This window comes from Mauremys mutica, chromosome 13 (genome assembly GCF_020497125.1).
Source record: "Mauremys mutica isolate MM-2020 ecotype Southern chromosome 13, ASM2049712v1, whole genome shotgun sequence".
Lineage (NCBI taxonomy): Eukaryota > Metazoa > Chordata > Testudines > Geoemydidae > Mauremys > Mauremys mutica.
Genome location: NC_059084.1, coordinates 48,732,290 through 48,755,015, shown reverse-complemented (window position 1 = coordinate 48,755,015; position 22,726 = coordinate 48,732,290). Strand labels below are relative to the sequence as shown.

The following is a 22,726-nucleotide window of genomic DNA, read 5'->3' as shown; positions in this document are numbered from 1 at the left end:
TCACACTACATGTCTCTTTGGGTGATACTGATGGATAGTTTGGCTCCTGAACCCCTGAGGTCTGAGTATCACTGGTTTGAACCCTAAAGGACAAGGTTTAATATCCCTGGCAAATTCTCCCCTTCCCCTGCCCAGTGTGTGTCCCAGCCCGGCTCCTGACTTACCACAATCACAGGCCTCCTGTGGATACAGCCCAGAACTTTCCTGTCTCTCAACTTCCCTCCCTCCTGCTCCTGCCCTGAGAGCTGTTGGCTGGTGCTACTTGGGAAAACCCAGCCTTTCTCCCTCTCCCGGTTAGCCGGGGTGGCCTCTTAGCTAGCGAGATCCAGACAGAGGGAGCCGCCCTCACCCTCCCAGGGCTGAGCCCCCTTTAGAATCATAGAATCTCAGGGTTGGAAGGGACCTCAGGAGGTATCTAGTCCAACCCCCTGCTCAAAGCAGGACCAATCCCCAGACAGATTTCACTGGCAGTTGGATGCCCAGCCCCCACCCGGTCTCTGCTCTTCTCTGCCCCTTGTCACCAGAGCGTCCTGGATTTTTCCCTCACAGGTGAAGCAGGGAAGTGTCATTAGCCCCATTTTACAGAGGAGGAACTGAGGCCCTGACTCAGTAAGGCTGAGATTATCCAACCCGCCTAGGGGATTTGGGTACCCACCGCCCACTGACATGAGTGGGAATTGTGCACAGCAGAGCCCCTAGGTGGATTCACACAAGGGCAACAGGGAGAGAGTGCGGTGATGTAGGAACCGATCCTGTCTCCTGGGGTCACAGGCGAACCACCAAAGGCTAATGTACAGCCGCGCTGGGCTGACCGCGAGGTCTCTCTGGGCTGTAAAGGGGACCCCTGTCCCCGAGGGGACATCGCCGTGTACTGAGCGCTCACCCCCTGCCAGCTCTTATACCCACCCGGGGAACCCGCATGCAAATCCCTGCCCCGGGGGTTCCTGGTTAAATACCAACCCCTGGTTCTAGGAGCCTCAGTCTCTCCCCAGACACAGAACTGCCCGGTCCTGCCCGCTGGGGAGTTTCCCTCACTGCATGAACACGAGAATTAAATCTCTGTGGCTTTTCCTTTCCCTGTTCTCTGCCCCCTCCTGTGAGTGTTTATTGAGAGCGAGAAAAGTATCACCAGATCCACAGATTCTTTGGGTGGCTAATTCTTTCCTTGCTTTGTTTCCCTCTCCCCAGGTGTCCTGTCCCAGGTGCAGCTGGTCCAGTCCGGCCCGGGGGTGGTGAAGCCGGGAGCGACCCTCAGCATCACCTGTAAAGTCTCTGAAATCTCTGTCAGTGATCACTACTGGAGCTGGAACCGGCAGCCCCCCGGGAAAGGGCTGGAGTGGATGGGCTTTATCCGCAGCACGGCACAGGGAGGGACCACAGAGTATAACTCGGCTCTCAAGCCTCGTGTCACCATCACCAGGGACACCTCTAAAAACCAGGTTTATCTCCAGCTCGGCTCGCTGACAGCCACAGACACCGGCACCTATTACTGCGCCAGGGAAGCCACAGTGACACAGAGCAGAGCAGGGACTGGCACAAAAAGGAGAAGCGAATTTCGTAATAATCAGCCGACATCATGTAGGGGATGAGACAGACAGGCGGGGCATTGCTGACAGGGGGATCTCAGGAGCCACCCGCGTTTCTCCCCCTGCATCCCACCCTCCCAGCCCCTTCCGCCAAGGGATTTTACACGCTCGCTTCCCTGCGCCTCCCACTGAAATGTGCACCGGGGACTCACTGAGACCGGGGTAACGGTGACATGAACGGTGAGATACTCCGGGACTCAGTACAAAGCACGTTCCGCGCCTGCATCGCTGAGTGACGTCAGTCACAGCTCTGGGCGATTATCCACTTCCGGGAATCCGGCTCGCTGGGACTCGCGCTGGGCCCCGAACAATTCACACTCCCAGACTCAGACACCGCTTTAGGAAACGTTGCCCCAGGGGAGCCAGTGTCAGAGGCGCTAAGTGGGCACTGCTCTGCCTGAAGTCAGTGAGAGCTGCCGGGGCCCAGCACCTCCCAAAATCAGCCCTCCCGCTGCAGCTCGTTAGGGGAGGAAGCCGGGGTAGGATTAGGGGAAAGGCGCGGGACTGGGTTAAGGAGATTCGGGTTCAGTTCCGGTCTCTGCCAGACACCGCCTGAGAGAAAGTGGGTAACTCAGCTCATCTCTCTCCCTGCCCGGTCCCCACCTACAAAAATCCCCCCTTCCCACCTGGTCGTCTCACTCCCACATCCAGCCAGCGATGCGTGAGGCCTTTCTCTGGCAGCAGCAGCTGCAGCTCTGGATGCGGCCAGGCGGGGGCGCTGCTCCCAAGCAGAATGGAATCCTACCGCAGCCAGGACCAGGCAGGGAGCGGAGTCAATTATGCAGCAGCCTGGGTGGGGACTAGGGTGACCAGATAGCAAGTGTGAGAAATCGGGACAGAGGGTGGGGGGTAATAGGCAGCTATGTAAGAAAAAGCCCCAAATATCTGGGCTGTCCCTATAAAATCAGGACATCTGGTCACCCTAGTGGGGACAGCTCATAATTCGTAGGGTCCTGTCATATCATCCCCTGTTCCCAGGGCTCCGGGGGGCGGGACAAGTCTTATCAATGTAGGCAAAGGACAAGGAATCGAAGAGCCTTCTGAAAATTAAAGGCTCAAATCTCAAAGGAACACAACTTTATAATCACAATAACAAACAGCAAAGAGTCTGTGATGAAGTGTGTGGGGGGGTGTTTGGGTTTTCTGTATTTTCCAGTGGGTTGCATGCAGAGAGAGGGGGACTCCGTGTCCCTGAGTGTTACTGGTTTAACGAGGGGAGGGGAGAGGGAGTTTGTTGTTACAGAGAACCAGAGAGAGAACTCGGGACCCCAGCCAATGGCCTGGAGGATGGAGACCCCAGTGACTGGTGACCCAGCTCAGGAGACACAGCCGGTTCTGGCCAGTGGAAGGACAATGGGCTGCGAAGAGTGAATCCTGGAGACCTGACCAGCCAGTTCAAGCCAGAGGGGGCAGAGGAGAGCTGAGAGGAGAGGAGACCCAGGCCTTCCTGTTTATGACCCTGTTTACCTGAAGAGAAGACAATGGACAGGGGCAGGGTGGGGCTTGGGGCCGGGGATATTGGAGGCCCAGCTGGGAAGCAGGGGGGCTCGGGGCTGGAGAGGGGGAGCAGGCAGAGCCCACCTGGCTGCAGGGGGACTGGGATGTGCGGTGCTGAGGGAGGCCAGGCCTGAGGCCCTGAGAGTTTCCTGTGCTGTGTTCAGCTCTCAATAAACCCTCCTGTTTTATGCTGGCTGAGAGTCACTCTGTTCTAGAGAACAGGGTTGCATCAACCCCTTTGAGGGTGAGGAGGCCTGGGGGCTTCAGAGCGAGTTGATTCCCTGAGGGGGCCTACAGCGAGAGACTGATGTGCTAAGGCTCAGAAAGGTGCGGCTCCAGGAGGTGGAGGGGCCTGACCCCCAGAGAGAGAGTGGACCCCCGAGAAGGGCTGTCACGCTGAAAGGTGCACCCCCCACGGACCACACGGGGCCACGAGTGGGCACGATCTGTGAGTCTGTGACATCTGGTCCAGGATTTTCAAATATATGGAGGTGCTCAAAGATGAAGCGAGACACCCAGTGGTATTTTCAAAAGCTCCTGAGTTAGCCACCTAACTCCCATGGAGGTGTTATGTTATACCCCCCACCCCCACCCCACAATCCATTGGGCCGAGAGTCCTTCAAATCTGAAATGTATTTTCTCCTTCTGTTGTAAAATGAGGACAAGTCCCTGAGAGCGCAGCCTCTTTTAACCTGAAATCTTGCCAGCCACTTTCACCTCTCGCCCCCACCCCCGGTTGGGTCAAACCGACCTGTATGGCCCTGCCTCAGCGGGTCCCTGTTTAAATACAAAGCTCTGATTCTAGACACAGCAATATTCATACAGGGATATCTCCTTCACACAGTCTTCCACAATATCTGCAAATCAATGTGAAATCCTTACAGACTTTTATCTTCTATTGGTCTTTCCTTCAGCAGGGAATGAATCGTTTCTCTTTATAACTCTGTCTCCCATTCATGTATTTGCTTTTATTCCACAGGAATGGCCCTACTGGGTCAGACCAAAGGTCCATCTAGCCCTGTATCCTGTCTTCTGACAGTGGCCAGTGCCAGGTGCCCTAGAGGGAATGAACAGAACAGGGAATCATCAAGTGATCCATCCACTGTCGCTCATTTCCAGCTTCTGGCGGCTCCAGGTCCCAGCACGCCAAGCGCGTGCTTGGGGGCATGCCGCGGGGGGTGCTCTGCCGGTCGCCGGGAGGGCCGCAGGCAGGCTGCCTTCGGAGGCATGTCTGCAGAGGGTCTGCTGGTCCCGCGGCTCCGGTGACCAGCAGAGCGCCCCTCGCGGCATGCCCCCGTGCTTGGGGCGTGAAATGTCTAGAGCCGCCCCTGGCACCTGGAGACACAATCCGCAGCCCCCTGAGTCTGTGCAGTGACCAGCCAGTCCCTGAGAACTTTCACCTCCAGCACCCGGGAAAATGAGGCTTTGGCTCCACTTAGTTTTAATTTTTGCAGCTTAGGAAGGTATTTTTGTCTCCCGAGTAATTTGCACAGTCAGGTGAATGTGATACTATTGCTCTTTCTGTGTGATTTCTATTGTGTCTTTCTTCCCAGGTGCCCGGTCCCAGGGGTTGGTGGAGTCCGGAGGGGATGTGAAAAAGCCCGGAGACTCTCTCCGCCTCTCCTGCAAAGCCTCCGGCTTCACCTTCAGCAGCTACAATATACACTGAGTCCGGCAGGCTCCCGGGCAGGGACTGGAGTGGGTGTCATTCATCGGCAACAGAGGGCGAAATATCTACTATTCTGATGCAGTGAAAGGCCGATTCACCATCTCCAGGGACAACTCCAAAACCTGCTGTATCTGCAACTGACCGGCCTGAAGCCCGAGGACACCGCCCGGTATCACTGTGCGGGGGAAGCACGGTGAGGGGAAGCCGGGCTGAGCTCAGACAAAAACCTCTCCCTGCAATAATTAGTGAAGCGGGTTAGAGGCGCCCAGGATCTGTAAGTGAAAATGAGATCAGTTATGGGAAGAGGTCTAGCAACAACAACCCCTTTTTACTCTTCTTATTCCTCCTGTTTTGATCTTACTGAAGATCAAAGAGTTTACACAAATTCCCACAAAGGAGAGAGAAAAAATATTTGGGGTCCTTCCTCTTTCTTTCCTCTGCCGGGGGCAAATTCTGAGCCCACTCACAGTGTCCTGGACAGTCACTGATGCAGAGACATAAAGGCCAGAACGGAGCAGGATGAGAAACTAGTCTGAGCTCCTGCATAACACAGGCCATGGAGCCTCAACCTGGTTCATTCCGGTTCCCTCTAGGACCCTCTTCACTTCACCGTGCTGGGATTCCGCTCAGTGTCACCCTGTCAGTGACACATTCCAGCAGAAAGACACTGATCTCTAAGCTTTGGGCACTAGAATGCACGATTTGTTTGTTTTCTTGCTTTGTTTTTTGTTTCTTTGTCTGTTTATTTGAATAATGTTTCCACCAATGCAGGCTTCTCTGGCACAAGGAGCATTTTCCTAGGAGACAAAAATCCTTGGTTAAATGAATAAAGAAATAACCCCCCAAATATTTATTTTCTGTTTTTAATAATAATACAAAATGGGGGGATCCATGAGAGACAGAGAGAGGGGGTGGGGTGCAGGGTCCCTGAAGGGCATAAATCCACACCATGTAGAGGTCAAGCATAGGAGTTTATTACACACAGTGCTGGCGGAGTGTCACCTGGCTTATTAGGCTCAGAGACACTCTCAATCAATTGATTACAATAGAATATATAGATTTTCCGTGGGCGGGGGAAAGTGATGGGGTAGGCAGTCCCACACTCCGGGATAGGTTTTGCAGCAAGACAAGATAGCACATTAGCCAATGGTTAAAAGGTTACATAATGTCTCCGCCCATGGTCTCAAGTTAGCAAGTTAACATTTAATTAATACTTTGATAAAATATTATTAGTATAAATATATATATATTGAATTCTTATTTGGAGTCCATAGGAATGGAGCAACTCCTTTGATTGTCCAAAAGGTACATTCCTAGGGGTTAAAGCAAAGGAACAGTGAAAGTATACGGCAATAAAGATTGTCCCCTTTATGTCTTAAGGCAGGCATTGGTCCCTGGGAAGGGAGCTGGAAGGATGCCATATCTTATACTGACATGTGCCAACTTTTCATAAACTCAAGGTTGGATCTGTGGAAAGAACGTTCCCTACAGAAGAGACTGACACAATAGGAACAGGGATCCTTTGTTCAATCTGAAACATTAGATGAAACATAATTATTTAGTTATTGCTTCAACATCTGTCATTTCTACTGACCAAGCATATCCTAGCAAAGGCGGTTATCTGTTTACCCAGCTTTCTCTTAGCTAATCACTATTTGCTAGGCCTCTGGTCTCCTGACCAAACTCTGGACTTTGGGTCTGGAAAAGAGCTGGTACAATTCATGTACCAGGTTGTTATATAAAGTGCATTTGGATTTTAACCCTTCAGTCCCCTTCTCCCGTCCAGCAAGGGAGGCAGCAATGAAAAAACAGCACAGCACAGCCTTGGAGACACGCCTGAAAAAGGGCATTGAGGGTAGTAAAACATCATTTTTTAACTCTGTACCTACACAAACTGCTCATTTGCACATAGAAAACCTGCAGGTGCCCTTTGACTCCACCTCGCTAGTAATGTCTCAGGGTTAAACTCAGGCTCCTGGGAAGCGTCTGGAGCGGGGTCTCCAGGGCGAAGTACACAGGAAAGAGTTCACACTACACCGATTCAGCGAAGGGGAGATTCATTGTCTCCCGAGACAATCCCAGGGGCCGGCTGGATTTACAAACAAGCAGCTGGAGACCCGAGGACACAGCCCGGTATCACTGTGTGAGAGACTGGACCAGTCACAAAGCCCATCACCAAAATACTGTGTTTGGCTCTTAAAATGGCTAAATTTAAGAAAATATAGGAATTAACCCCAATAGTCAATGTTATGTCAAAGGCACCGGTTTATGCTCAGAACTGAGCAGATGAAATAGTTAGAATTTGACTGAACGTCCGGAGCACTGCATAAAATCCTTTCATGTTCTATATTCCCTAACTTCTTGCAGGAATCATTGGACTGACGCTACCATGGCAGGAAATATAAACAGTGATGAAGCACGTAAAGTTGAGTTACAAATGCCCTTGAGGAATATTGTCATTGCTGAATCTAATCTAATTTAATCTATCTATCTATCTCCATAAACCCCATCCATCTATCTATCCCCATAAACCCCATCTCTCTATCTATCTATCTATCTCCATAAACCCCTCTATCTATCTTATCTATCTAGAAAGAAGAAGACTCCAGGGGAGATGTGACAGAGGTCTATACACTAATGAATGGTGGTGGGAAAAGTGAAAGGGGAACTAGTTATTTACTCTTTCCTCCACATACAAAAACCAGGGGTCACGCGGTGCAATTAACAGCCAGCGGAGTTAATACAAGATCCTGTTCCAAGTGTCATGGATCATTTCTACGCAGCTGGTCAATGCTAGGAAGGAAGGGAAAGGGGAGGGGCTTCCGTCCCAAATCCCACCCAGTGGGAGGTTAAATCTTCCGTGTTCAGTGGATCCCTGGGACACGACTCCTCCGCAGAGCTGACCCCACTGGCCGGACGTTGCATGGCTCCTCTCCTCATGGGACAGGGCTCCAGAGACGAGTCCCCTCCCAGCATATCGCCGCACAATAGCCAGGCCCTCAGGTCCTGGGTGAGGAAATACAGTCACTGCAGGGAGCTGGTCATTCCTCCCAGAGGTCCGAAAGTGTCAGGAGGACCCCAGCACCCTGTGCCCGGCGCTGCACAGACACACAGGCCGGGACAGTCTCACTCATGCACCTGGAGCCCTAGCGCGAATCAATCAAATCACTGGCAACAAGAGTATGTGTATTTTATAGGGGACATGCAAATGAGGAAGACGGTTTCCTGTTTAAATCTGTGCCTCTCTCTGCCCAGGCTGCACCCGGAGACACAATCCGCAGCCCCTGGGTCTGTGCAGTGACCAGCCAGTCCCCTGAGAACTTTCCCTTTCAACACCAGGAAAAATGAGATTTGTGCTCCTTTTAATTTTCTCTGTAGATGCTTTATAAGGTATTTTCCACCTCTGAATAACTGGCGGAGTTAGATGAATATTAAATTACCGCTGTTTTTATACCGATATTTACAACCTGTCTTTACTTGCAGGTGTCCGGTCCCAGGCGCTGGTGGAGTCCGGAGGGGATGTGAAAAAGCCCGGAGACTCTCTCCGCCTCTCCTGCAAAGCCTCCGGGTTCACCTTCAGCAGCTACGGCATGAGCTGGGTCCGGCAGGTTCCTGGGAATTGGCTGTTTATATTATCCCTAGCGGGGATAGCACGTAGTTCGTTGATTCAGTGAAAGGCCGATTCACCATCTTCAGGGGTAATCCCAAGAGTGAGCTGTATCTGCAAATGTCCGGCGTGAAAGCCGAGGACACCGCCCGCTATTACTGTGCGGGACACACCGTGAGGGGAATCCTGGTAGGGCTAATCCAAAAATCCAAACTGCAGAATTGTCCTTCTTAGAACAGGATCAACAGGCAGAGTGCTAACAAATCTGTCAGCTGGTTTCAGATCTCTGCACCCATATTCGATCACGTGTCCATAAAAAACTGCAACAACTTGAGCACTCACATGGTTAAATGTGGCACTGATCGGACACTGAAGTAAAAATGCAGGCTGCACAAGAAGAATATTTGGGGACTCATTTGTTCAAGGTGTGATAACTAGCACTTGGGTTTCCGGAGGTGCCTAAAAGTGATGACTGCCAAGATGCTTCTGTGGGTTGTTGGGGGATGGATAGAAATACTCTCAGATTTCTCTGAAAAACAACAACATGCTACTATAGACCGAGCACATCAGGCACAAACACTTCTGGCCTCAACAGAAAACCAGATTTTCACATGATGCTGCCCTGCTCACCCGCCTGATAGTCTTCCTTCTAAGGGTCTGGTCCACAGTCCCCTAAAGCCCGTGGTGGAGCTTTCCATTCCCTTCAGCCCTTACACCTGGAGCGATGGGAGCGGATTCAAGGGAGCTCTTTGTGCAGCAGTGTGGTCAGGATGGCCCCGCACGCACTGGGCGCTGCCCAGACACACAGTTAGCACCAGTCCGACTCCCTCCCTTAGAGCCACCGGCCAAATAACTCTGAGCATGCAGGGAGCGGGTTTGTGTGCCTTATAAGGAGGGGGGTATGCAAATCGGGATGAGAGTTTCCTGTTTAAATCTGTCCCTCCCTCTGCCCAGGCTGCACCCGGAGAGACAATCCGCAGCCCCTGGGTCTGTGCAGTGACCAGCCAGTCCCTGAGAACTTTCCCCTCCAGCAGCAGGGAAAATGAGGATTTGGCTCCATTTCGTTTTCATTGTAGCAGCTCTGGGAGGTAGGTTAGCCCCTGAATGCCCTGCAGACTATTGAGTTATTGACTGTAATACCCATGTGTTTGTAACCTGTCTTTATTCCCAGGCGCGCGGCCCCAGGTGCAGCTGGTGGAGTCCGGAGGGGATGTGAAAAAGCCCGGAGACTCTCTCCGCCTCTCCTGCAAAGCCTCCGGGTTCACCTTCGGTGACTACTGGATGAGCTGGGTCCGGCAGGCTCCTGGCAAGGGCCTGGACTGGGTCGCAACTATAAGCTACTGGGCCGGCAGCACTGTGCGTTACGCCGACGCGGTCAAAGGCCGATTCACCATCTCCAGAGACAACCCCAACAACCTGCTCTATCTGCAACTGACCGGCCTGAAGCCCGAGGACACCGCCCGCTATTACTGTGCGAGAGACACAGTGAGGCGAAGCCGCTCTGAGCTCAGACAAAAACCTCCCGTTGCGGTCAGCAGGGAAAGTCCCAGCTGGTGAGACTCTGACACTCCCGGGACTGGAAACTGAAAAGAGGAAACAGCGTGTTCATGTCAAGGTGCCCTGCTCTGGCCAAATACAGCTTCAGCCAAGGCACAGGTCCAGGGGCCGGTCCCCACCTGAGTGAAAAGGGCTGGACCTGGACCTTTCCCTCTGATTTTTAATCAATTCTATGTGCAAATAAAGACTCCCATTCTACACAGTCTTAAAAGCGCGAGGGGGTGGGGGTGGGGGACAAAGCCAGTAAACAGAGCCAGTAACACTGACAGCCAGAACCAGGCACGGGGCTACCCCCAGTGATGCTATCGACCATTGGATATTTGTTCTATGTGCGCAAAGGTGTTAACTGATATTATTAATCGACTCCCTGCCCTGCGCACTGTCTCACGTCTATGGGCCTCATCAACAACGCCCATCCACCCGGTGTGAGAACCTAGGGCCATGTCACATAGCGGATCTCTCATCCTCCCAACTCCTCTCTCAGTGTAATCCCATTAACCTACCTGTATTTAAACAGGAACCCTTCGCCCCCGCCCCCCAGGTGAGGGATTTCCATGCAAATTTCACCCAGGGAGGTTGGGAGTTGAACGGGGCTGTCAGCAGGTGCCCTAGGTCGATGGGCTCACTCTATCCAGGCCACAAATGGGCAGCTCCTCGGTACTGGCTGTTCACATTTTACCAGATGATGTTGCTGGGGAAATCCCATAGATCAGACTTGCCCAAGGAAAGGGCTAAATTCAGGATTTATCAGTCAGAAATGTGTGACCTGAATGGTCTTTGCAAGTGAATGTTTTCATAGCTAATGTGATTATAAAGACCTGAATGGATCCCTCTCTCCATTCACACCCACATTCTCCCTGTCACCAACGCTTACCCCAGGGTTTCTCAAACAGGGGTTGTGCTTGTGTAGGGAAAGCCCCTGGCAGGCCAGGCCTGTGTGTTTACCTGCCCCTCCCGCAGGTCCCGCCGATCGCGGCTCCCACTAGCCGTGGATCGCTGCTCCGGGCCAATGGGAGCTGCAGGAAGCGGGGGTCAGTAAGTGCCTCGGCCCGTGCCGCTTCCAGCAGCTCCCATTGGCCCGTGAGCAGCGATCCGCAGCCAGTGGGAGCTGCCATCGGCCAGACCTGTGGACTGGACAGGTAAACACACCGGCCCGCCTGCCAGGGGCTTTCCCTACACAAGCGGAGACCCCGGTTTGAGAAACCCTGACTTACCCGGTTTCACAGTAGGGCATCTGCCAGCTTCAGGAAGATAAATGCATTTCGGGGCTGATCCAATTCCCATTGCAATCGATTGTGAAGAGTTTCTCGACTTTACTGGGCTTTGGACAAGGCCGAAAGAAGGACAATCGTTCTGGGGTCAGAGCCTCACAGGTGTTAATTCTGGAAGCTCCTTGGATCCCAAGGCTGCTACCCCGACTGACTATAGCTGGTGTTCTGGGCAGGGCCGGCTCCAGACCCCAGCGCACCAAGCGCGCGCTTGGGGCGGCATTTTGCAGCGCGGAACAGGTGAATCTCCCGCAGACATGCCTGCGGAGGGTCCGCTGCTGCCGTGACTCCGGTGGACCTCTGCTCTACCGGAGCCGCGGGACCAGTGGACCCTCCGCAGGCACGTCTGCAAGAGGTCCCCCGGAGCCACGGGACCGGCGTGCTTGGGGCGGCCAAATTCCTAGAGCCACCCCTGGTTCTGGCCCATTCATTCAAACGAATTAAAACATTGGTACCAGAAGGGACCTAGCGATGCAATGAGATGCGGGCCAGGCACTCACTCAATTGAACCTGCAAGTCTGATTTAAATCGGTGTTCATCTATACTAGCTACATCTATACGGATTTGTTCAGTACCCAACAACCATCCGGCAGCACTAAGGAGAGGAATAAGGGAGAGTCCTTTCAGTTATCGATAACCAATTATCAGTTATTGCAGGGAGCAGATGCTCAGAGTGTGTTTCAGCGGAGCAGAGAGGGTCAGCTCGGCCCTCGCCCTGTGGACGCCCCCAGTGACTCTCTGATCAGACACGCTCCACTTTAAGGCTCCCTCCATCTCCCAGCGAAGTCACTGGAGAAGTTGAGCCCTCAGCGAAGAGCAGTGGGAACGCGGAGTCCGGAGTGCGGATTATGGGCCGGAGGGTTCTGGCCAATAAACTAGAAGTGACCTTCCCCGGCAGCCCATTGGTGATCCTGTGTGTGAAATTCACCTCTTTGTAAAGGGGCCTCACAGGGGCCTGTCAGCTACTGAGCACCAGGGGCGACTTTTCTCCTGCCCCCGCAGCACTGACCCTTCTCCTCAGACTGAGAAGTTTGACTCCAACCCCCTTTCCAACAATACAGCCCCCAACATTTTCCCGAAGCATTTCTGTACAGTTTGTCTCCATCTTAATTTTCCAGATTCTCATGAACAAGGAATGGCTCAGTAATTAAACTGGCTCCTAATTTATAATATTGACACCAACATAAAAAGGGGAGAGGATAGATAGATAGATAGATAGATAGATAGATAGATAGATAGATAGATAGATAGATAGATAGATGGGGTGTATGGGGATAGATAGATAGATAGATAGATAGATGGGGTGTATGGGGGTAGATAGATAGATAGAGGGGGGCGTATGAGGATAGATAGATAGATAGATGTATATGGCGATCAACAGAGCGGAAGATAGGCGGACAGACTGTCTCCATCCAATTATTTCCTGGTTGCAAATCTCCGACGGGCAGAAGAAAGAGCAGAAGGGAACATTCCGTGTCACAGCTGGACTCTGGAATCCACCTGCCAGGAGACTTAACAACGCGACGCAGCATCACACACCTCCTGGGTCCCCCCGTTATATTGTCCCCACCCCCCGGACCATGCAAATGAGCTCCCCGGGGCCCTGTTCATAGCCCAGTCCCGGCCGCTCACCCCGCTCAGAGCCAGCGCCGGGCTTCAGCTTCCCATCCCGCCTGGGGACCGAGCCGCCAGCCGCAGACATGACCCCCAGCCTGGCCATCGCCTCCTCCTACTGCTCTCCGCGGGTACGGGTGGGACCTGCGCTGCCGCTGGGTGTCCGGTACCGCGTGTTCCCTAATAACTGCACCTCCGGGAATCACTGCAGTATTTCCCCTTTATTTCCCCCTCCGCAGGTGTCTATTCCCAAGTCAGCCTGGTGCAGTCCGGTGGGGGAGTCAAGAAGCCGGGGGAGACCCTCAGACTGACCTGCACCGTGTCCGGATTCTCCATCACTAGCTACGCGGTGCACTGGGCCCGCCAGCCAGCGGGAAAAGGGTTAGACTGGATGGGAGTTATCTGGGGTGATGGGGGCACTGCTTATAGCAATGCTCTCAAAAGTAGACTCCCCATCACCAGAGACACCTCCAAAGGCCAAGTGTCCCTCCAACTGACCGGCCTGCAGCCCGGAGACCCCTCCGTGTACGACTGTGCCAGAGACACACTGTGAGGAAAATCCTATTAAAACCTGCATTAAAACTGACCTTGCGGAGAACCAGTCTGGGTTGCAGATGATACTAAACTTCTCAAGATAGTTAAGACCAAAGCACATTGTGAAGAACTTCAAAAAGATCTCACAAAACTAAGTGATTGGGCAACAAAATGGCAAATGAAATTTAATGTGGATAAATGTAAAGTAATGCACATTGGAAAAAATAACCCCAACTATACATACAACATGATGGGGGCTAATTTAGCTACAATGAGTCAGGAAAAAGATCTTGGAGTCATCGTGGATAGTTCTCTGAAGATGTCCACACAGTGTGCAGAGGTGGTCAAAAAAGCAAACAGGATGTTAGGAATCATTAACAAGGGGATAGAGAATAAGACTGAGACTATATTATTGCCCTTATATAAATCCATGGTACGCCCACATCTCGAATACTGTGTACAGATGTGGTCTCCTCACCTCAAAAAAGATATTCTAGCACTAGAAAAGGTTCAGAAAAGGGCAACTAAAATGATTAGGGGTTTAGAGAGGGTCCCATACGAGGAAAGATTAAAGAGGCTAGGACTCTTCAGCTTGGAAAAGAGAAGACTAAGGGGGGATATGATAGAGGTATATAAAATCATGAGTGATGTTGAGAAAGTGGATATGGAAAAGTTATTTACTTCTTCCCATAATACAAGAACTAGGGGTCACCAAATGAAATTAATAGGCAGCAGGTTTAAAACAAATAAAAGAAAGTTCTTCTTCACGCAGCGCACAGTCAACTTGTGGAACTCCTTACCTGAGGAGGTTGTGAAGTCTAGGACTATAACAATGTTTAAAAGGGGACTGGATAAATTCATGGTGGCTAAGTCGATAAATGGCTATTAGCTAGGATGGGTAAGAATGGTGTCCCTAGCCTCTGTTCGTCAGAGGATGGAGAGGGATGGCAGGAGAGAGATCACTTGATCATTGCCTGTTAGGTTCACTCCCTCTGGGGCACCTGTCATTGGCCACTGTCGGTAGACAGATACTGGGCTAGATGGACCTTTGGTCTGACCCGGTACGGCCTGTCTTATGTTCTTATGTTCATACCCACTTTGGCCTTCCTCTTCCCTCCATGGAACATGAAACTCACAGACATATTTCCTTTGGATTGTGGTGGGAATATGGATCTGGGCATCAGATCCTCAAATGCTTCGGTGCCACTCAGTAGGTGCATAGACGCTTGTGCTGCCCCCTCTACAAAAGGGTGGATTTTTATCCAGAGGATGATCAATGGGCTGAGGGGGGAGATCACTGACCCCGCCCTGCCTGTCAAACAACCCTCACTCTGGGCTCCGCACGCCCCCTGACCTGCACTAAGGGCTCGGCTTCTCCACAGACCGCACTGGGAGAAGGGGGAGCCTTAACCTGGAGAAAGCAACGAAGAGTCCTGTGGCACTTTACACACTAAGGGTACGTCCATATTACCCGCCCGGGTCAGCAGGTAGCGATCGACTTCTCGGAGTTCGATATATCGTGTCTCATCTAGACACGATATATCAAACTCCGAACGCGCTCCCGTCGACGCCGGAACTCCACTACCGTGAACGGTGGTGGCGGAGTCGATGAGGGAGCTGCGGACTTCGATCCCACTCCGTGAGGACGGGTAAGTACTTCGAACTAAGATATTTTGAGTTCAGCTATGCTATTCGCGTAGCTGAACTTGCGTACCTTAGTTCGAACCCCCCCCCCAGTGTAGACCAGGCCTAATAGACGTATTGGAGCATGAGCTTTCGTGGGTGAATATTCACTTCATCAGACGCATGGGTATTCACCCACGAAAACTTATGCTCCAATACTTCTGTTAGTCTATAACAGGGGTCGGCAACCTTTCAGATGTGGTGTGCCAAGTCTTCATTTATTCACTCTAATTTAAGGTTTTACGTGCCAGTAATACATTTTAACATTTTTAGAAGGTCTCTTTCTAGAAGTCTATAATCTATAACTAAACTATTGTTGTATGTAAAGTACATAAGGTTTTTAAAATGTTTCACAAGCTTAATTTAAAATTAAATTAAAATGCAGAGCCCCCGGACTGGTGGCCAGGACCTGGGCAGTATGAGTGCCACTGAAAATCAGCTCGCGAGCCGCCTTTGGCACATGTGCCATAGCTTGCCTACCCCTGGTCTATAAGGTGCCACAGGACTCTTTGTTGCTTTTTACAGATCCACACTAACACGGCTCCCCTCTGATACTTAACGTGGAGAGTGTCTGACCGGAGAGTCACTGGGGACATCCACAGAGCAAGGGCAGATGCAGCTGTTCTTTTCTCCTGCCCCTCTGAAATCCACCCTGGGCATCTGCTCCCTGCACTCCCCAGGGGGAGATGGAGTCAGCCTCTCTCCCATTACAGACTAACAAATTGTTCTTTTTGCGGATACAGACTAACACGGCTGCTACTCTGAAATCTCCCATTACAGTTGTGTGCTGTGTCCATAAGGGGAGATACCTTGTGTTCATTCTCATTGCTGTGGAACCAGAGCACCACTCCTAGGAAATCCCTTCCCCTTTTGTCTGAGCTTCCCCTCACTGTGTCTCTCGCACAGTGATACCGGGCGGTGTCCTCGGGCTTCAGGCCGCTCATTTGTAATTATGCCGTGTTAATAGAATTGTCTCTGGAGCTGGTGAATCGCCCTTCGACAGTCTTAGAACACCAATGACTTGATCCGCGTAGGGAGCTAAATCCAGGGCCCTGCCCTGAGGCGCACCCAGTCCCCTGCCAGAGAGCCCTGCTGCCCCTCCCCACCCCAGCTCACCTCTGCTCCACGTCCTCCCCGAGCACACAGCCCCTGCTTTAATTCTCCTCCCAGGCTTGGGGTGCCAAACAGGAGTGCAGCAGTGACAGGACTTGGGGACGAACCGCTGTAACAAAAAAAATTGGGGGCACCCGCCTAGTTTGCCTTAATGGTAGTACTGACCCTGGCTAAATCCAGCCACCCACTGCAGCCCCGACCCCAGAGCCTGTCGGACCCAGTCCATATCATAGCTGCTGCAGGTGAACCCGGAGGCTTTGCAGGAGAGGCGAGAGAGTCTCCGGGTTTCTTCACATCCACTCCGGACTCCACCAGGTGCTCCTGGGAAGGAAGCCACGATACAAATCACATAGAAAGAGGAATAGTATAACAGTCACCTGACTGTGCACATTACTCGGGACAAAAATACCTCCCAAAGCTTCAAAAACGAAAACTAAATGGAGCTAAAGTCTCATTTCGACTGGTTTGGGAGGATAAAGTTCTCAGGGGGGTTGGCTGGCAACTGCACAGACCCAGGGAGCTGGCGATTGTGTTGCCGGGTGCAGCCTGGGCAGAGAGAGGGACAGATGCAAACAGGAAACTGTCTCCCTTATTTGCATATGCCGCTCCTTATGTAAGACAGACTCCTTCCATTAAGCTTCCATTGCCTCTGGAAATTTTCACTACATGCATCCGAGGAAGTGGGTATTAACCCACGAAAGCTCATGCTCCAATACCTCTGTTAGTCTATAAGGTGCCACAGGACTCTCTGCTGCTCCTTCCATTAAGCATGTGAATTACTCTCAGTAGTGGGTATTCACCCACGAAAGCTCATGCTGCAAAACATCTGTTAGTCTATAAGGTGCCACAGGATTCTTTGCTGCTTGCACTCTCAGTAGGGCTCCAACGGGAGTCAGACTCGCTCTACGTTTCTGCAACTAACAACCTGCGGTGGGCTCCTGAATAAGCATTTGCCTAAGGGACGAATGAACAACTGCCTGAAATTCATATAGATGATTCTAGTGTCTGGTTCAGTGTCTGTGGTACTCACTGCAAAGCCTCCATTATAGGTTTGGGATTAGGCTTTCAGGGCGAACACTCTTTGGCTACAAAGCAGGGCAGACACAACTAACAATTTCTGTGTATCAGGGCCAGAGATGTGTGAAAACTGATGGTCTCCTTCAAGAGGTTTGGGAACTGTGGCTGTAGGTTGTGATTTAATCTATCTATCAGTCACACTCACAGAAAAGGTGCCAGCTCATACCAAGGTCCCCATGTCTAAACCAAACACGTAACTGGAACCGGTCTGTCTTCCCTGTGTGCTAGTATTGCTAAATTAGGTATTAGAATGATAAGAAGGTGTTTAGGATTTAGGCTTTATTGAAAGCTTGTGAGTTGTTGCGTGCATTAATGTCACTTGTAATATATGTATGCCATAGAGTAAGGTCATACTTAAGTGAGCCTGTGTGACTCACCAAACTGGGGAGACATATTAATTAGAGTGTTACACTGAACCACAACAGATAGTGTTACCTCCTTCCCAAGAGAGTTCATTCATCCCAGGGGTCCGAAAGTGTCAGGAGGACCCCAGACCCTGTGCCCGGCGCTGCACAGACACAGGACAGGACAGTCTGAGTCCCGCACCCGGAGCCCTAGGGCGAGTCAGTCAGATCACTGGCAGCAGGAGGGTGTGTCTCTTATAAAGCGGGGACATGCAAATGAGCGAGACAGTTTCCTGTTTAAATCTGTGCCTCTCTCTGCCCAGGCTGCACCCGGAGACACAATCCGCAGCCCCTGGGTCTGTGCAGTGACCAGCCAGTCCCTGAGAACTTTCCCCTCCAGCACCAGGGAAAATGGGATTTTTGCTCTTTGCAATTTTCGCTGTAGCCGCTTTGGAAGGTATTTTCCTCCTCTGAATAATTGACAGAGTGAGAAGAATATTGTGTTACTGCTGATTTTATGCCGATATTAATGGCCTGTCTTTATTCCCAGGTGTCCGGTCCCAGGTGCAGCTGGTGGAGTCCGGAGGGGATGTGAAAAAGCCCGGAGACTCTCTCCACCTGTCCTGCAAAGCCTCCGGCTTCACCTTCAGCAGCTACGAGATGCACTGGGTCCGGCAGGCTCCCGGGAAGGGATTAGAATGGGTCGCTTTTATAAGCACGGGTGGGAGTACTATATACTACCCTGATTCAGTGAAAGGCCGATTCACCATCTCCAGGGATGATCCCAAGAGTGAGGTATATCTGCAAATGACCGGCCTGAAGCCCGAGGACACCGCCCGCTATTACTGTGCGAGAGACACAGTGACACTAAACCGGTTTGTGGTCATACAAAAACCCAGGCTGCGGAATCGCGCTTCTCCCGGCAGCCGCGCGGGGGCAGCAGTGACACACACACCGCTCCGGGCTGGGACAGGAGACCCGGCACCCGGGTGAATGTAACACAAACCTCCCGGCAGTTTTAACCCTTCCGTTCCCGGGCAACGTGTCTCCCCTTCCTGCCCAGAGCCCCGCTGGGCCTGCGGCGCAGAGATCCCTCGCTTCATCTGTGAACCCCAATCCGGAGCTGGGGCAGCAGTTGGGTGTGGGGGAGAGCCCACGGCTGGGGTGGGGGCAGCCAAATTTCTTTTTCCCTGGGGCGGCAAAAAAACCTAGAGCCGGCCCTGATCGCCTTTCTCCCCACAGCGCCGCCGGGAGGCCGGGAACTATCCCAGCCCCTGGGTCAGAGCGGGGAGACTGAGGCACGGAGAGCTGGAGGCTGGATATGGAAATGGGCCATTCAGAGTCCGGGCGGGGCTGTGGGCAGAGATCACCCGGCGCCTGAACAAACCCCACTCCGCTGAGCCTGGGGATGTGGCACCACCCGGACTTTCCCAAGCGGCTCGTGGATTGTTTTCACCCCACGGACACTGGGCAATCACCGCCCGGACTCTCCGCGGGTGTCAGTGGGTGGAGCTGAGACATCCCAACCCACAGTAAAGTGCCACAATGTGACAGAGTCACCATGGAGATAACAGACCCCGCCCCTCGGACCGTGATGCCATCACTCAGTCTCAGCCCACTCTTGGCACTCAGGGCATTGGGGACAGTCCTGTGACTAAGGGCGCTACGATGGGGTCACTGGACTCGCTCAGAGTCAGGCGGTTGCGGAGGGAGACGCTGAGCCAGGCTGGAGAGAGGTGGGGCCAAGAGGGACAGACAACGCGGCTCCCACTGAAATAGGCTCAGGGCTTCCCTCAGCCTTCTGTGAAAGTCCCACCCTACATTAGGCGCCACCTCAGTGTCAAATGTCAGGACTCCCCTGATTCTAAACAAGCCAGTCTTCATTGTCTCTGGGACTCAGACAGACCCCGAAAACACCCTGTGCCAGGCCAAGGGAAGCCGTTTGCCCAGGTGTCGCGTGGGAGCTGCAGATGGAAAGTGCCACCAGGCCAGGAATAAAGTCAGGTTTTAAGTCTCTAATTGCCAGATAATATTCCCGATTGCCCATCGCTCCACAGTGTCCGTGCAGCTCGGCTCATTCTCCCTTCAGCGACACTCGGTCCCACTGTAACACACAGTGCCGGGATTTTGAGAGAAATCTCATAGATTGAGGCAGCTCTCTCATTCAAAAACAATCCAGCCCAGACTGTGATTTGGCCTCAGTGTCACTTTCTTAAGGATGTGTGTGAACGGGTGCGGGAATATTAATGTCAACAGGAGTGAGTCCGAATGCTGCCAAATACTCGTGTCTCTCACAGTCTAACCCAGGAGTGGGCAAACTTTTTGTCCCAAGGGCCACACCTGGGTGGGGAAATTGCATGCAGGGCCATGAATGTAAGGCTGGGGCAGGGGACTGGGGTCCAGGAGGGGTGCAGTGTGCGGGAAGGGGCTTGGGGCAAGGGGTTGGGGTGGAGGAGGGGTGTGGGGTGTACAAGGGGGCACAGGGCATGGGGTTGGGTGCAGGTGGAGGCTCAGAGCAGGGGGAGGGGGCTCACAGCAGAGGGAGGGATGTGGGAGGGACTCAAGGCAGAGGGTTCAGGTGCAGGAGGGGTGCAGGGTGCAGGCTCCTGCCCAGCGCCACTTTCCTGGAGTGGCTCTGGAGTGGCAGCGGCGTGCACCGGGGCTAAGGCAGGCTCCCTGCCTACCTGCCCTGGTCTCGCACCACTCCTGGCAGCAGCTGGCACCACATCCCTGCGGCCCCAGGGGGGGAGGGGGCAGAGGGCTCCGCACGCTGCCGTCACCTGTGGGTACCTCCCCCAAAGCTCCCATTGGCCACGGTCCCCCATTCCTGGCCAATGGCAGTTGTGGGGGTTGGTGCCTGCAGGTGAGGACAGTGCGCAGAGCCCTCTGCCCATCCTTCCTCAGGGGCTGCAGGGACGTGATGCCGGCTGCTTCTGGGAGCAGCAAGAGACCCGTGGCACCAGGGGGTGGCAATCCCGTGGGCCAGATCCAAAGCGGGACATAGTTTTCGCACCCCTGGTCTAACCCAAAGGCAAGGAGGAATAAGGGAAGCTTTTCCCTGACCCCAGGACACGCTCTAGCAGGCCAGGGAAGGATGTCTTGGGATTTGAGATCATTTTATTTCTCCCTTAGGTAAAAGCACAGACATGATCCCCCAGCCCAGGCACTTCACAACACAGAATAAGGGACCCTCTGAGTCCTCTTCATTGTTGCAACCATTGTTATATATATTGTACAAAGGTTGTCTAATGAGGTGTCTGTGAAAAGGTTATGAATTGCTGGTTATGATCATGCTACCTGTGTGTATGTATCATTTTTGTATGTGAAGTTATAAGTATTGGAATATCCACCCACTTTATGGGGATTGTCTGCTCCATTCTTTGCAGTTCACCCTAATGCAGTGACCACAGCTATCCCCCACTAGGACACCAGTCACAGCCAGATGTGCAGTGTAAGATATCTGCAAAAATGGATTCAGGGATTCTGGATTTAAAATCCTAGCTCTGAACAAATCACAGTGTGGAATTTTAAAGCAACCTTGTGGATTTGGATACCCAATTTTCATTAATTTTTAATGGGAAGTAGGTGTCAAAATCCCTTAAACATGAGAATAACTGTACTTTCCTACTTCACAGCAGGGTGGTGTGAATAAATTAATTAGAAGATCAGAAACTGTTGTGAGGAGAGCAACAGAAAGACGTGGATAAACGTTGGAAGAGGAGGAAAAAAATGGAATTAACTGGGGTTTTATTGTTGTTTATTGACAGAAGTCAGCTCCCAAATCTAGCTGACCCAGTCTGGGGCAGAAGTCAAGAAGCCTGGAGAGTCTGTGAAGGTGACATGTAAAACCTCTGGCTACACCTTTACAGCTGTTAGGGCAGAAGACCCCAACACAGTGCCCGTGGGTGCCATGGCACCCATGGGGGCATCTAAATGCGCCCGCATCCTGGCCGGCGGTCGAGCATCAGCTGATGTCATCAAGAGGCGTTGCCACCGAAATGCCGCTGAAATTCAGTGGCATTTCGGCAGATGCTCAACCGCTGCCATGGTCCTTCATCTGGCCCCCACAAGAGGAAAAGGTTGGGGACCCCTGTATTAGGGGATGTGATTCAGACCTGGGGGTCTGGGTTTGCAGCAGGCTAGTGGGTCTGGCTCAAACCAGGAAGGGCACTGAAGTCCCAAGCTGCCAGGGCAGAAAAGCAGGGGCAGAAGTAGTCTTGGCACATCAGTTGGGGGTTTCTGTGATCCAACCCATCACAAACAGAACAGGTGATCATCAAGTGATCCACCCCCAGTCACCCATTCCCAGCTTCTGGCAAAACAGAGGCTAGGGACACCATTCCTGCCCATCGTGACTAACAGCCATTGATGCACCGATCCTCCATGAATATATCTAGTTCTTTTTGGAACCCTGTTATATTCTTGTCCTTCACAACATCCTCTGGGAAAAGGTAGAATATTTCGACGTAGACTCCTGCTGTTACCACTACAGACTTCTTTCCTTGCATAACTCAGAAGATAAGACCGGACGCTTTACCCTGAGTTAGCCTGCAATAATCAATGTTATTTTTGAACTGCCATCCAAAATCTGGGACCCTAAGAATTGCCAGACCCAACACTCTCCCAAGGGCCCACCTAGCTCAGTCTTCTGCCTCCCACAGGGGCCACCAGCACCAGCTCTTTTATAGAAAGCAGAGAAATGTGTGGCAATTATCAACTCACCCACTCAAAAGCATAAGATTTCTCATTCCTCCCTCCCTCAAGCGTTCTTGTGACTCTGAAAGCATGGGAGTTTACATCCCTCCCAAAGTTGTCCTTTGAACCAGTGTGAAGCTCTAACTCTGTTTGATACATTACCAGACTGAAACTCTAACTCTAACTGTTTTAACCAGAATGACTCTTTGAGCACTACCAGGGTCTACATGGGACATTTGAAGCACAATGAGCCAGTGCACTCTACAGGTTATAGTCCATGTAGACAAGACCAGGGGCTGCAAAGTGCACACCCAGAGGCAGAAACATAGGTGCCCAGGGAACTTCTACTGGCAAAAAACTTAGATGAAAAGTGATCTTAGATGTATACAGAATTCAGGGATAGCTGGGCAGGGGGGAGGATGCGTTGAATCCCATTTGGGGCCTGATTATGGGATGTGGGTTCCTAATGTGGCAATTTGGCT

At 52.2% G+C, this 22,726-nt stretch overlaps 3 gene segments (V, D, J or C); all 3 read left to right on the top strand.

The window, feature by feature from the left end:
* The first annotated feature begins 992 nt into the window (after positions 1–992).
* Positions 993–1,620, top strand: LOC123348460. The segment is given in 2 exon segments: positions 993–1,096; positions 1,189–1,620. Coding segments are annotated over 2 exon segments (459 nt in total).
* A 7,781-nt stretch (positions 1,621–9,401) lies between these two features.
* LOC123348470 lies at positions 9,402–9,928 on the top strand. The segment is given in 2 exon segments: positions 9,402–9,447; positions 9,531–9,928. Coding segments are annotated over 2 exon segments (432 nt in total).
* An 8,032-nt stretch (positions 9,929–17,960) lies between these two features.
* LOC123347553 lies at positions 17,961–18,658 on the top strand. The segment is given in 3 exon segments: positions 17,961–18,006; positions 18,100–18,424; positions 18,613–18,658. Coding segments are annotated over 3 exon segments (417 nt in total).
* Positions 18,659–22,726: the final 4,068 nt, after the last annotated feature.